This window comes from Hyposmocoma kahamanoa, unplaced genomic scaffold (genome assembly GCF_003589595.1).
Source record: "Hyposmocoma kahamanoa isolate Upper Pololo Valley unplaced genomic scaffold, ASM358959v1 66, whole genome shotgun sequence".
In the NCBI taxonomy this organism is placed as follows: domain Eukaryota; kingdom Metazoa; phylum Arthropoda; class Insecta; order Lepidoptera; family Cosmopterigidae; genus Hyposmocoma; species Hyposmocoma kahamanoa.
Window position 1 is genome coordinate 25,863,500 of NW_020653854.1, and position 14,887 is coordinate 25,878,386.

General features: G+C 37.3%; 3 protein-coding genes across 3 annotated transcripts in view; 1 reads left to right on the top strand and 2 right to left on the bottom strand.

Moving 5' to 3' along the window:
- Positions 1 to 14,887, bottom strand: part of LOC113231979 — a 276,226-nt gene that overhangs the window by 180,995 nt on the left and 80,344 nt on the right. The gene's annotated exons all lie outside the window — the stretch shown is intronic.
- LOC113231980 (major facilitator superfamily domain-containing protein 9-like) lies at positions 2,565 to 7,892 on the top strand. The gene is made up of 5 exons (XM_026466587.1): positions 2,565 to 2,813; positions 5,110 to 5,241; positions 5,430 to 5,559; positions 6,197 to 6,415; positions 7,127 to 7,892. The coding sequence occupies exons 1-5, from the start codon at positions 2,772 to 2,774 to the stop codon at positions 7,840 to 7,842; spliced, it is 1,239 nt and encodes a 412-aa protein (XP_026322372.1). The 5' UTR covers positions 2,565 to 2,771; the 3' UTR covers positions 7,843 to 7,892.
- The window catches only part of LOC113231981, a 3,942-nt gene continuing 1,705 nt past the window's right edge, over positions 12,651 to 14,887 (bottom strand). The window contains exon 2 of the mRNA XM_026466588.1: positions 12,651 to 13,084. Within this exon, the coding sequence (XP_026322373.1) occupies positions 12,843 to 13,084 (242 nt within the window). The 3' untranslated portion in view covers positions 12,651 to 12,842. The remainder of the gene's footprint in view (positions 13,085 to 14,887) is intronic.

The window sequence follows — 14,887 nt, forward strand, 5'->3', positions numbered from 1 at the left end:
GTTTATAATACCTAACTGCTAATTGATACAAAACTATCAAATTAATAAAATAAATAAAATAATAGGGCTTCTGTTCGGTACACACATACGGATAGAAAATATACATGATACATTAAATCGCATATGTTTAAGAAATATTTAAAGATAAATAATTCTTTAAATTTTCATTGAATTTATATTCAATTATTTTCTGTTTGTTCGCTATTCGCTGTATTTAAAATGTTTATTGGATTGATATTGAATTATTTTTTGTGAAATTACTGCACTATACCAACTAAGCTTAGTTGGTATAGCGTCTGGCACGGCATGCAGGAAGACGTCGGTTCGAATCCGACCGGATCGAAGGAATTTATTCTGAGTGTTTTTTCTGAGTGTTCGATCTTTGTATTAATAATTATAACAAACTAGTGGAGTAATTTCACAAAAAATGATTGAATATCAATTCAATAAAAATTTCATTAATACAGTGAATAGCGACATCTCTCGCCAGGACTTGTAGCTGTAAAGGTACTAACTGGGTGATAAATCTGTCATAGATTTCTCATAGATGACGCTACGACTAAAAAGTCGTTGAAAGACCAAGTACAAAGACACGACGCAAGCACATAGAAAAATTCGTGAGGTCCGTTGGTTCGTTCCGTGTCTTAGTTGGTATAGCGTCTGGCACGGCATGCAGGAAGACGTCGGTTCGAATCCGACCGGATCGAAGGAATTTTTTCTGAGTGTTCGATCTTTGTATTAATAATTATAAATAATTCTGCCAAAAGTATAATATAATAGAAGAATTTATATATTGTTTTAGGCTGGTAACAATGCTTTTTCCTCTGTCTTATAATAGCGATGCGCATTTGCAAATGATTTCAATATTTGACTCGTTAGTATTTACTAATCCTAATGACAAATTAGTAACCTACTAATTTTTGTATTCGAATGACATGAATGACCATTCATTACTAATCCATAGATTTCATAGAGCACAACGAAGAGTATCGTTCATATCGATCACCTAGCCCCATCGAGTATGTAACCAGAAATAAAGTCGAAATGGTCATCCAGCCCTGGCAACTTATCAGGCGAATTGACCTTATATCACTTTTAAATATCAACTCTCGTTTGCACTGAAATCACAGATTAGAAAGCTCAAATAGTACAGCGCCAACAACTGACCTGTGTAGGTGTAGGTCTCCGCATATTCCAAATATTCAGTATTTATTGTAATAAAGATAATAATCTCTAATTATAGGGGGCTGTTCTGAATACCGGAAATGTGACGGGGACAGGAATATTTTGATATGGACATGGTTTCGATATAATAATCATTCGTCTCGTGCACCCAACCGAATGGCAGGGGTATTCGGTTTCAGTAATCGTTCGAATCCGGTAATCATTTGACTCAAGTCGAATGATTGTACTTGGATTCGACTTTGACGAATGATTTGGCCATTCGAATGATTAGTGTTAGTAACATTGAAATACGCGCATCGCTATCTTCTAAAAACCCTTGCAACACTATGGTTAATTTTAAGATATTAATGGAAGTACAGAACAATAGCTTTAAATTCAATTTGCTTTTTGTGTCTACATACAAGTTTGTGTATTATTACCAGTAAACATTTGTTTTTTGGACTCTTTACAAGTCAGGGCTGACTGCGATGTTATTGGTCATCAACCAGTTATGTCGAATATTAATGTCGAAACCACCCAACTATTGTTACAAAATTTATCCATGAAAGCACCTTATTTTTAATTTACTGTAGAACACTTTCCAATTTACGTTGTGTACTATTTGAAAAATATTTTCCAAAAGAAACTCGAAACCGAATTCTGCATAACAGTATGGCGCCACCGTCTATGTGGAAAAAGCACGGAAATAAAACCGAGCGTACAATTTCGTAACGAAAATGCTCCACGCACAAGCACTTTTTTATTGAATCTTCTCAGTTTACACGGTTGTTTATTATCATTGACTAATTATTACAACGTTAAATTATAATTATATTTTTATTTTCATGATTATTTTAAGTGTTGTTTTATTGAACTTAAACAGCAAATATTGGCTGTCAAACGTCTAAGAGTTTGTCTAAGTCACTCGAAGTAAATTAAAAAACTAGCTTTTTACTGCCCTCGGAACGAAAAAGGGCACAACTGTCGTATAAAGTACGCATGATTGTGCTTTTTTCGTTACGAGGGCAGTTACATAGATATATATATAGTATTTGATGCACTTTACTCCCGCTATGTAAGGCTATATTAACGTACTTTTAGAGCATGAAAACTGAAAAAAGAGAGACAATGTGCAGCATGATGTACTTAAGAATTCTGATTTCTAACACCATATCCCCTTTTGTACGACTATGCTAATGCGTTGGGCAAGGTAACTTTGGGTTATCATTCAATTTAATTTATAAAATATTGTAATATACGTACTTAAAACGTATCAACCAAATATAATTTACTATATTTGATTACACAAAGTTTCTCAGGTCTTTGTTTGTCTTAACACTAATAAATAAATCTTTTCTAACCGAGATCAAAAGGCGATCGACTTTCTGGTCTATGTACATAATTCAACCTTTTTAGCGCTCCTCTAAATATGTCCGTGAGTGTACATTCATATGTCGAATGTATTTGGATTCAGCTACGAAATCATCATTTACGATTGTAGTGTCGTGTCACCGGTAGCACACATGTATTAATAATTGTGTCAGTAATTGAGGTTAGTACACGTGTTAATGACACGTGTGTTGAAATTATAGTTTTATTACAACGAAATGGATTCACCAACGACTATTTTAGAGGCTATTGTGTTTTTGGTAAGTATTTTAGTCTTTAATACAGTAATTTATTGAATGGAAGGACTGTAAAATCAGACATTTCAGAATAGATGGAGTGGGTATATATACCTAAATTCCAAAATCGTAATGCTAATAGAGCTCTTAGGTTTTTGCGATTGTTACACATAGAAAATGAAACTATTTTTCCGGATTTAAATCGCGTATATTTGTTTTTTCAAACAAACCGACGTTAATATAGCCTCAGCTAATAGAGCTGATAATACTTCCCTTTGAAATTCCGTGGGTATTTTATTGTATTTAGTTCTACACTTTTGATGCGTGAACCAGTACCTAATTACTTTACTAGAGTAGTGTACTTAAAATAAAAATTTTGTAACCGTTACATCTTCTTTTGTGTTCTTGCCTGTTATTTTTAATGATTCGGGCTTTCAGTAGGAGGTATTATTCACTCTATGTATATAACTTTTACGTAATTGTAAGTGACATTTAACTAAGAAAAAAGTTGCAAATCTAAATAACTTTTTTGATTGAATAGGTATTATTATCAAAATCAATTATTTAAAGTAGTAGCAGTAGACCTGATTGTATAAGAATTCGTCCAAGGAAATACTGCCACCATTCCTATAGGCATTAAACTATAGACACTGGACTTGCAAATTTTATGTCGCAAGTTAACGGGCGCAGTGGCAATGCCTCTCAGTTCTTTACGATTTAAAACTCTGAGTACCACTGCAACTGTTACGGATAGACGTGTTGTTACCAGCCGCATGACGTATTCCTCCCGTTACTTGATAAAGTAAAAAAGAAATATAATTGTTTAACTGTAAAATATCATCTTTCTTATCTTATCGGCCAACAGTTATTCTTGTATTTTTTGCATGTCAAGTGCATGTGATAATTCCTAACCTTATTTAACGGCTTATTTCAACCAAAAACAATTTTTTAATGTAACTTTTTAACACTGCATTGAACAATTTTTTTGTCAAATTTGGTTACTTGGTACTTGATGCAACGGGCTGGTATCCGCAACTCGACGACAAAGCGCCTATTTTGCGTGTGTCAAACTTGGTTAATAGACATATGCTCTGATCGTAAAATCGTTACGTCTGATGGTTCTTCGACCGGCAGCAGCGGCGGCGTGATTTTTCAGATGTTTAAAACACACTAAAACATTGTTTAAATCAACCTTTGTATTCATTTTCACTTTTATTTGTACTTTAGCCGGTGTCCCCATCTATTGCCCTGAGAGATAGGGACTTCCGGGGAGACTACGGGCTCCCTGGTAAGACCAGGGTACCGTGGGCATTCGGGGCAAAGCCCTCCGCCAGTAGCCTTTCACGGGCGTCACTGGTGGACACGGACTTGAGTATAAACTTGCCGGGTTTTGTGGTTAGCTGTAGGGATGAATACGTTCGTGTGCCTCTATAGCATGCGGCAGGGGCGTTCATCTTCGTCTAGACAACAGCCTAAGGCGGGGAGACGCGCGGTTTATTTGAGTTGCCCGTCAAGTCAGAACCTATGTCCGGACATTATCGCAAGGTAATGCGACCGGCACTAGCCCGGAGAGCTAGTAGAGGATGAGCTAGATATCTCCCGTCCCTCCAACCCCGTAGGGTTCTGAGAACTAGAAAGACGCTTCGGCGTCGGAAAGTGAACGTGCCTACAGCTCCGCCACCAAAAAGGAGATTTAGTGGTGGACATTAGAGTCAACGGCTTAGCGGCGACAACCGTTCGTTGCGCAATGTACAACGGGAAGTGAGCGTGCCCACAGCTGCGGTACCTATCTGGAAAATAGGGAGGGTGCTTTACTTGCACCCAGGGCAGCCCACCCAAGGCACTAACCTTTTGAGAACCGGATGTAGTCTGTGCAAACGGGTTGATCAGGTGTCAGAACTTGACTGATATGGTCACTGTGCAGGCTTGCTAGTTCAGGTTATAGAGCCCTTCCCGTATAAACAAGAGGTTAATAAGGACGGTCACTATAAACAAAACTTATGTAGAAAGATATGGGACTGTAAGTTTACTGTAGCCAGTAAATTTTGGAATTGGAGCGGGATGTGAGCGTGCTGATAGCTCCGCCACCAAAGCCGAAATTAGATTCAACGGCTTGGCAGTGGCAACTGCTACTCGTGCAATGCATAACGTGAAGTGAGCGTGCCTATAGCTCCAGTAGCAAACCTAACAAACTAACTAAATTTACCTAACCTAAAACTTTCGTTCAAATCATCATTTAAAACATATTCTACACGGAAAGGACATTTGACTTAAATATGTACATCGTATATTTTACAAAGACTTTTAAATGCTTTTTCAGGACTTGTTCGCAGCAGGTCTGATTGTACCCCAGCTGCCGCCGCAGGCAAGGGCCCTGGGCTGCAATTATGTGCTGGTGGGGTTCATGACAGCGGTCTATGCAGCTTTCCAATTTGCTTCAGGACCTTTGACTGTAAGTGTGATTATCGACGAAACTATCACTGCTCAATCAATTTTTCTTAGCAAAATTTGTGAATAAAAGTATTGGAATTAAAACCTACCTACGCTAAATTTAGCTGCGTAGAGAGAGTATATTTAGGCTTAACATTTTTTCTATAAAAAATATTTATACTGTAACGTGCTTTTCAATTGAAATTTCAGGGTAGTCTAAGCGATCTCAAAGGCCGGAAACCTACGTTGCTGCTCACTCTAGCGCTCAGTGGTGCAGCTTACGTACTCTTAGGACTGACATCGTCTATTGCTTTGTTCCTAGGATTGAGAGCCTTGTTGGGTATGTATACTTCATTATTTCAATCTCTAAATTAAGTATTTGGAGAGTTTGATAAAGGCCCGGTATATAGATCGCTATTGATATTTATATAAAAAATAGCTAAGGTAATACCACACTGGTATATAAAAAAAGAGATATTTCTCTAACCCATCCATCATGCGAGTGCAAGACACTTTTGTGAAATAAGATCGAGAATCTTCATCTAACAGTGCTTTAATTAAATTTCATCGAACAATATTCAATTACTATGGTTCTACGATGATTTAATTCGATTTCAAGAGACAGGCGGTCTGTAGTTAATTTATTGTTGACAGCTACTCATTCATTGAAAAAAGCCTCGATGAAAGATGGCCGCCATTGCAAAATGGCTGCCCGCTCACTGCCGTCGCTCTTGTCTATGGTCGCGTTCAAGAAAATCAATTTATTAACGTAATTGTTAAGAGTGAAACTGGCTATGCCCCGCAAATCTTTATATACTAGCTTAGGCTGCATATTATATCAAATAGAACAGGAGTTTTTTCTTGTTGTTTCTTTTTTCTTGTTCTTGACTTTACTACGCCAAACAGACAAAGGAAGGAAAATCAAAATCCCTCAATCCCGCCATTAAAACCGTTAAATATTTCAAATAAATTTTCAGGTATTTTCAAGCATACTCAACAACTGGTCAAGTCTCTTGCTCCGGGATATATTAAAGATGAAAATGAGCTATCACCTTTATACAAGAAGCTTGGTACATGGAAGCAAGCTGGCATGACACTAGGACCCATAGTTGGGGGTCACATTATGGAGATGAATCCTGAAAATGGATTCACTGTCCTTGCTGTTCTCGTTGGGACCATTTTTGCTATTAATTCAGGTAATACATTGTTTTGATTAAATTGAAATTATTCACAAAATTCGCCATTCGTTACAAATCTCCTAAAAAATTTGGAAGAGAAAATTTTACAACAGCAATTACCAGTGATCGGAATAGGTATAGTATACTTACCTAAACTTCGAAGAACAGGGATAGAAAGTCCGGACTACCTCCACAACAACATTTTTTTATCCCGGATTTTTTTGAGATTCGGGAAATCACTTAAGTTCACAAAATACTAAGTAACGGGACGAACAACAAGTCGTGTACTTGGTGGTAAGCGACACGCCTGTCCCTAACAGTTGCAGTGCCACTCAGGTCTTTAAATCGCAAAGATCTGAGAGGCACTGCCACTGCGAACGACACCCTGAGGCATAAGTTGACAAGTCCCATGTGCCTGTAATTTCACCAGCACTTACCCTTCGAAACCGAAACGCAGTAATGCTCACATTACTGCATGGCGGCAGAAATAGGTAAGGTTCTACTTCCCTGGACGAATTCTTTCACAAGGAGTCTACTGCTACTAACTAATTACTTATTTAATAGTTTGTAAGGATCAATCTACATGACCTTTTTGTTGGCTTTTTGTTGACCCGAATTGGCTTCACCTTTAAAACGCTTTCGTAGAATCAATCGTACATCATCCTGGTTTTTGTTTTATTTTGAGTTATTTTTGCTACATGGAAAATTTGTATTATGCTCTATTTACAGGACTAGCAAGAAAATTACCAACCAACGAAACAAAAGAAAACAAAAATGAAGATACATCGATTCAAGAATTAGCACCAAAGCTCGTAAATTCTGTAACCAACCACTTCACCGAATCTCTAGAACAATTCAAGAAGATGAACTGGGAAACCTATGGAGATGTCTTTGCTTTAAAACTTTTATTATCTTTAGCAACTGCAGTATACTTTTCTAACTTTACCTTATATTTGAAGTCCAACTACGATGCATCCCCGGTAGCTATAGGCTATGTTACCTCACTGTTAACAGCTACAGGTGCCATCTGTGTCTATTGCATAGAATACATCAATGGTCAGTACGCTGAAGACAACGATTTCTCTGAAAGGGCCAAGCACATCTTTTCACTATTAACAGTAGCTTTAATAGGTATGGCTATAGCCCAAAATATATCACTATACGTCGTTTTTGTACTACCGCTAGCTGCAAGCATTGCTGTGGGTAGATTGGTTACTTTAGAAATGGTGCTAAGTAAGACGAATGAGAATCAAAAAGCTACAGCGCTAAATGTTGCTGAGAATTTGAGATCACTATCAGGTGTTATAGCACCGTTATTTGTTGGTGTTGTTAGTGAATTATTTGGTGTTACACTCGGTATCTATATTGCAATATCGTTAGCCGGTTTTGGTGTATATCGAATTTATAAAATCAAAGAGGGAGGTAAAACTGCTAAGAAGAAATGAATTTGTCAACTGAATTTTAAACGTTTGTGTTGTGTTTTTTTATTGAAGTGTGCTGTATTTGTAATTAAACGTTGTTAAATAAATTTTCTTCACATATGTATCCTTCATTTGTTTCTGTAATCACTGGCCAATGTTATAGTATTCTTATAGCGCTTGTGTATGATGGCGTCGTTTCGGGAATATTAACTTTAGTTTCTACTTTACATCTCTTTTATTATCAGTTAGGAAACAACAGATGGTTAAGGGTCGAAACACAAAACTGCGATGCTACGTCGCATCGCAGAAATCTACAAGATCGCACGACGCATCGCAAGAATTTGCGAGTTGCTCCGCATTGCGCATTTCGGCGATTTCTTATCAATAACAGAACCGTGGCAGTGAGATGCGTCGCCGCACGAAATCGCACGCGTCGTGTTGCATCGTGTTTCGACCCTTAACGTCAGAGAGTCTAATCCCGTTCACCATCCGACATTCGTCCGACACAATTCATATCATCAATAAGTAATACTCGACTATATTATAAGACAATGTCCAGTATGAAGCTTCATTCGCATCCTGCGTGTTTTATTTTGGTCGAGTATCACAGCTTATTTGACAGTAATTGTTTTGGACGGATGTTTGACGGAGAACAGGAATAGAACCCCAGTTTCGAGCTGTCAAATTGTCATAATTCCAAGCTCCATATAATTTTACTCATGGTACTAATGACATATGAAACTTTAATACTCTTCTCTAGGTGCGTAGATGAATTTTACTCAAAAATGTTACGTTTCCTCTCTTAATAACCTTTTATCTCCAATAATGAAACAGATAGATCCACTGAACTTAAAAACTTTAGTTTACTTTTGTCCGATTCGACGTCAATCATCATCGTCATTATCATGATCACCATCATCGTCGTCTTCTTCATCAACACATTATACGTACCACTCCTGGATACAGGTAAGGAGAGGGTTTGGGCCGTCAGTATGGTCTTATGAACTTTCTTTGACGTACAGGTTTTATCTATATGTTTTCTTTTAACGTTAGCTAGAGTTATAGCTACTAAATGCTCACAAATGTATATAATTTAGCAATTAAACTTAACCTTTTAATTACAGCAACTGTTTCCCACTAGGCTACCACTGTTCTTTAAACCCAACGTCTCAATTCGCCAAAAATACATTTTGCGAAAAATTAATTATAGTTTCAAAGAAATATATAACGTCTAGACCGATGCTGACTGGTCGCATGCACATTGTAATTATATTAATTGCTACTTGAAAATTTCTGAGTTGAAATAGAAAGAGTCATCAGAAAATTAGTAACGGTGGGGTGCAATTACGAGCGGGATATGTTAAGCAAGTGAGGTGGGGCGCAGACGCAAGCGCAGGTTCCCACGGCGGTTCCTTCCGGACGCGCCGACCCGTGACGCTACCGTCTTCAGGTAAGGCTATGAAAACAGCGACAAAATTAAGGCTAGTATTTTTTTCTGTACTTCTACTATTCGTCGTGATTGTAAATATGTACATTATTGCATAGAGGTCCCTATCTACCAAGAGGATTTCTAATAGGAAGTAATGGTGATGTTACTAGTATTTATGTGGCCTGTGGTGACATCTCTAAGAATAAATGTCATAATCATAACTTAATATACTACATGGTAGCAGTAGAGCTTCTTGTGAAAGAGTTCGTCCAGGGAAATACTGCCACCTTACCTATATCTGCCGCCAAGCAGTGGTGTGACCATTACTGCGTTCTAGTTTCGAAGGGAAAGGGTGCTGGTAAAATTACAGGCATATTGGACTTGTCAATTTATGTCCCAGTGTGAAAACACAGCATACAAGTATTTCATACTGGTGGTTTCAATATTTTTGGGTTCTTTCTAGGGTTGGCAAACCACAACATAATCATAAGCAAAAAACCAACATCATTCATTTAAATCAATACATTGACCGACTTTCAACTTAAATTTTAATGGCCTCTTTTTTCCATTTTATCATTCGCTTATTATCTTTCGAAATTATAAATAACACGAAACAGCAAACATCGTTTGTTCATTTTTAACCGACTTCAAAAAAGGAAGAGGTTCCCAATTCGACTGTTTTTTGTGTAAGTTACGCAATTTGTGAACCGATTTCGATTATTCTTTTTTTGTTAGTGTACCCCAGTAGCGGTTCCATTCAAATTTGAAAAAAATATTCCACCTCGAAGGGTGGTAAATTAGGGGATGAATCCAGTTAATTGGATACCACTCACTTTCCGTTAACCACTTCAATAAAACTTGGCAAATTGATGTCATTTGTTAACTGTCTCCGTGGCTAAACGGTTACCATGCCGGACTGCCACGCAGAGGTTCCAGGTTCGATTCCCGGGCCGGGAGAAATATTGGTATGACCTACGTTTATTTATCTCGTGAGTTTGGATGTAATTTGTGGCTGTCTATATGTGTGTCCATGGCACCCGCGACACAAAATAAAAATTCCACAAAATGTTGAGGTTGGTTTTTTTACATAAAATATTTGACTGTACTGTGCTTGTCTGCCGACCATAGAAATATTTCTTGTATCATCGCCGCCAATTCCTCTTATAAGTCCGCTGATTTCGAGTCCACACTCCGACCCCCGACGCCCAACTAGCGCCTCTCATTGTTCCGAGGTGATACACTGGCCGCTGGCCCACGATTTGAATAAGTCCACACTCACCCGACCGAAACTTTGACGATTCTTACAATTATCTTTCTTCGTAATTTTTTTTATATAATACCAAGTGAAGGGACGAACAAATCAACAATTGCGGTGCCACACAGAGCTTTAAATCGCAAAGTTAGAGGCACTGCCACTGCGCCCGTTACCCTGAGACGTAAATTGACAAGTTCCATACGCCTGTAATTTCACCAAAACATGTCCCTTGTGAAAAAGGAACTTTTGCAAATACATTCCTCATAGTCAATAATTATCTTCCACGGGTATTCCTACACGGGTCTCCTCTAAGTAGATAGTTTAGGCTATAGCCCTGTAGCCTACCTAGCCTTAGAAAAAAGAGAATGCGGAAAGCTCGGCCCACGAGGTTTATTATACGCCACATAGATTTAGTAAATGGTACTCAACAAGACTCAAGGCGGTTACAATAAAAAAAGACCACATACGTAGCTTTCATCGGAATCAATAAAATATAACCTAACTCGTATCACGGCATGTTGTTTTTGCCGTAGCACCTGCGCACGCGCATTCTCGCTCGTGCCCACTTGGACATTTCCGCCGTTTCATGTTTTTATCCTTGTAATACATTATTTATCTCTTGTTGGTTTATTAAATGTGCTGCTTATTCTCCTGTGGCCATTCATCATCATAACTATTATGTGCCAGCCATAAAATAATAAATATGTAACTAATTATCTGGACCACGCGGAGGTTCATGGTGGTACATTTATTTCTCTCGTGATTTGGTGTAATTTGTGGATGTCTATTTGTGTGTCAATGGTACCCGCGATACAGAGTTTCCCTAGCGCGGGGCTATGAGTGTAAAAAAATGTATATATTTCTCAAATTTGATACATATCGCAGGTGAGGTTTTCCATTATTCAAATTTATGCTTGTGTTGGAAAAGACGCACATTCCCTGAGCTTTAATAGAGAACTTGTAGCCAATCAACGGGTTAGTTATATATACATATATATATACTCGTGCAAGAAACAAAATGTGCTGTCTCACGTCGAAAGCTCGCGAGATGCACTTTAAAATTGACATATACTTTATTTGTCAACGGGTTAACAAAAATGTTAATCCAAGCTTATTTCAATACGTCACAGAAAACCACATCCAAATTGGTTTACCCATTGTGAAGACTGGCGTGTGCAAACGCACCTACAAACAGATAAAACTCAAAAACTGATGATATATATTCAGTAGCGTGTCTTTAGTAGGTAGCACTGGTTATTAATTAAAAACTAGAAGGACAAACGGATTAGGATTTTACTATATAAATTGATTTAACATTTATTTCCCATTGAAGTATACAATGTGTACTTAAAATAAGTTAAATAAGCACAATTACATTTGAAATGTGTAAAAGATTATAAGCCCAACATTGCCGTCCACTAACTAAAACGCGGCTTTAGACTTTAGAGTAATCCAGTTTTAGAATATTGAAATTATTTAATGATATTTCTTACGCACTAATATCGTAATGTACTATTTTAATACAGTTGCTCAAAACGTGGTATTTTTCGCACTACAAATCGTGCCGAAAGTTGGAATTTTCGCACTAGTGCTTTTTACTTTTCCATTTTTTTTTAAATTTACTGTTTCATTCAAATCTTAAGCACAGAACTAAAGAAGTTGTATATTTATGTGCTTTGTGACGTAAGCCATTCGTCATTAAAACTTATATTTATTTACAAATACTATATAATGAACGTGAGTGGAGGTCCACAGTCTCTGCCTACCCCTGAATGGGTGATAGGCGAGATTTTTATGTATATATTTGTTCTATGTATTACAGATAAATTGTATCTCACTACCGTGCACGGGTTCCTAAAGAAGTTTAAACAAAAGTACCAGGACTTCATAATAAGAAAAGTGGTTACAGACCGATGCAGAAAATAAACAAAAACAGCACGTTAGAACTAGATTTCCATAGACTTTTAAATAATGGTTGCAGTGGTTGTATTTCATTATTTTAATTTACTAGCAGAAAATGAGTTTTTTTTAAATACTGTTTTATTTCACTTTCAATGTAGTTTTTTCGCAAATGTATTAAAAAACGTCGTTTGTTACACGTGCGGATTTGTCATTTTCACTTGTCTCGAGAAGCCTCGAGACTCGTGAATAATGACTAACTTTCCGCACTTGTATCAAAAATAACTATTAACTGTTTTGAAAAGGGAATTTTGTGCTCTATCTTTTGCTATTCAAAACGGATATTTGACCATTTGTCACTTAACCGCGTTCTAGTTAAGTAGTGGACGGCAGAACATACAAAGTATTTTTAAAGATATCTAACGACTTCTGTTATCACGTCTAATAAATAATTTGCACTTTGCCAATACCCGATGTGACATATGCGCAAGAGACGGCTCCCCAAGATCCAGCCTTCAACCCGTTCTCAAGCACGATATTCCCGCTTTTGAAGATATTAACTTTGATGCTGATCCTGACAAGTTGCGACGCCCAGCCGCACACCGCGTCGTAACCAACAGTACCATAATATTCCTTATGATCTGTGGCCTTCACGTAATCGTGCAGCAGCAAATAAGGTACAGCTGGAAATTATTATCAAAAGTTACTGAAAAACGTAGCAAGTGTCTGGTTTCAAATTTAAAAATGGTCTTACCTAGAAGCACCAAAAAAACTATGAGTTATGAGTTCGATCCGGACTCGCATCTCTGAGTTATTCAAAATTTATGTGCGAATTTTAACTTCAAATTGACCATAAGCTCGATGATTATGAAAAACACCAACAAAGTGCTTTTTAAAATTCTTTTTTATTATTATTGGATGTGTAAAGAAAAGTCTCGGTGAAGGTAAAATGAGCTGGGCCTAATTTTTCGTAACGTTTAAGACATTAGATGGGTTCTATATTTGAGGTGTGAATCTTAAGTACTATTTCTCTTCTTCTTCTTCTTTTGGGCAAAGATATTTATTTAGTAGCAGTAGAGCTCCTTGTAAAAGAGTTCAGGGAAGTACCTTATCTATTTCTGCCGCCAAGCAGTAATGTAAGGATTACTGCGTTCCGGTTTTGAGGCGTAACAGTGTTGGTAAAACTATAGACACGTAGATTTGATAACTTTATGTTTTTTTTATACGTGTCAGGCACATGATGCTATTCCACCTGATTTAAAAGGTTGACACAATCACTGCCCTAGTAACCTCCACCCTGCATGCCTACAATAGGCGTCAAGAGCGACGCTTATGTCTCAGGGCGCAGTGGCAGTGCTTTTCAGATCTTTGCGAGCTCAAGCTCTGAATGGCACTGCACTGTTATGGTGTCTCTTTACCACCAGACTCACGACTTTTTCGTCCCGTAACTTTGTACTCCCGAATACATAAATTGAGGCGCCTTGCGTTTTTATTTTTAATGGTCCGGATATTGTTCTCATCGAAGAAAAAGCTTTCCACGGTTTTACGAATTCAAATTTTCAACAAGGACCAATGGAAATGATATTTAGAATATCTATTTAAAATTGGATAATAATTTATGATCAATCAAATATTTTTTAAACTTAGAGTGTATATAAAAAACACTAATTCATAAACGTTACAAATGTGGCAGAAAAGTATTACAATTTCCAATTTTTTAAATAAAATCAAGGGACGGTAAACTACGCGCCTGTCCATCAAAATAAAATCTAATCAAAATAACCTTTATTTCATAGGTAAGCATTATTACGGTTGAAATCGTCACATTGGTTAAACTCTACCGCTCATTCGTAAGGCAGATTCCCCTGAAAAGATTTTTTTTTGTTTTGCTTTAAAACATCAGAGATCGAGACTACCTCCATGAGCCAAACGGGTTACTACCACGGATTTTTGTCATCCAAGTACGCAGAAGTTGTATAATAACCTCTAGTATAAAGTTTTTGTTTCACTATAGTTTTAAACCTCGTGAAAGGCAAATTTTGTATATCAACCGGAATCTTGTTATAGAAGCGTATACATTGCCCCTTAAATGATTTTTTGACTTTGTGAAGACGACTATCAAGAACAGCTAGTTTATTTTTATTCCTCGTATTAATGTTATGTCTGTCACTATTTTTCATAAAGAGATTACTATTCCTCTTAACATAAATTACATTTTCACAGATGTACTGTGAGGCTAGTGTAAGAATATCAATTTCCTTAAATTATCTCTCAAACATACTCTAGGGCCCAGATTGTACATTGCCCTAACCGCACGTTTCTGCAGGACAAAGATTTCATTGATATCGGCGGCATTACCCCAAAGCAAAAAACCATAAGAGTTACAGTGCCACTCAGAGCTTTAAATCGCAAAGATCGCAAAGGGGCACAGCCACTGCACCCGTCACCCTGAAACATAAGTTGACAAGTTCCATGTGCCTGTAATT

Coding starts and splice junctions, on each gene's coding strand:
- LOC113231980 (XM_026466587.1), top strand. CDS start 2,772: ATGGATTCACCAACGACTATTTTAGAGGCTATTGTGTTTTTG. Junction 5,242..5,429: donor TTGCTTCAGGACCTTTGACT/GTAAGTGTGATT, acceptor TTGAAATTTCAG/GGTAGTCTAAGCGATCTCAA. Junction 5,560..6,196: donor AGGATTGAGAGCCTTGTTGG/GTATGTATACTT, acceptor ATAAATTTTCAG/GTATTTTCAAGCATACTCAA.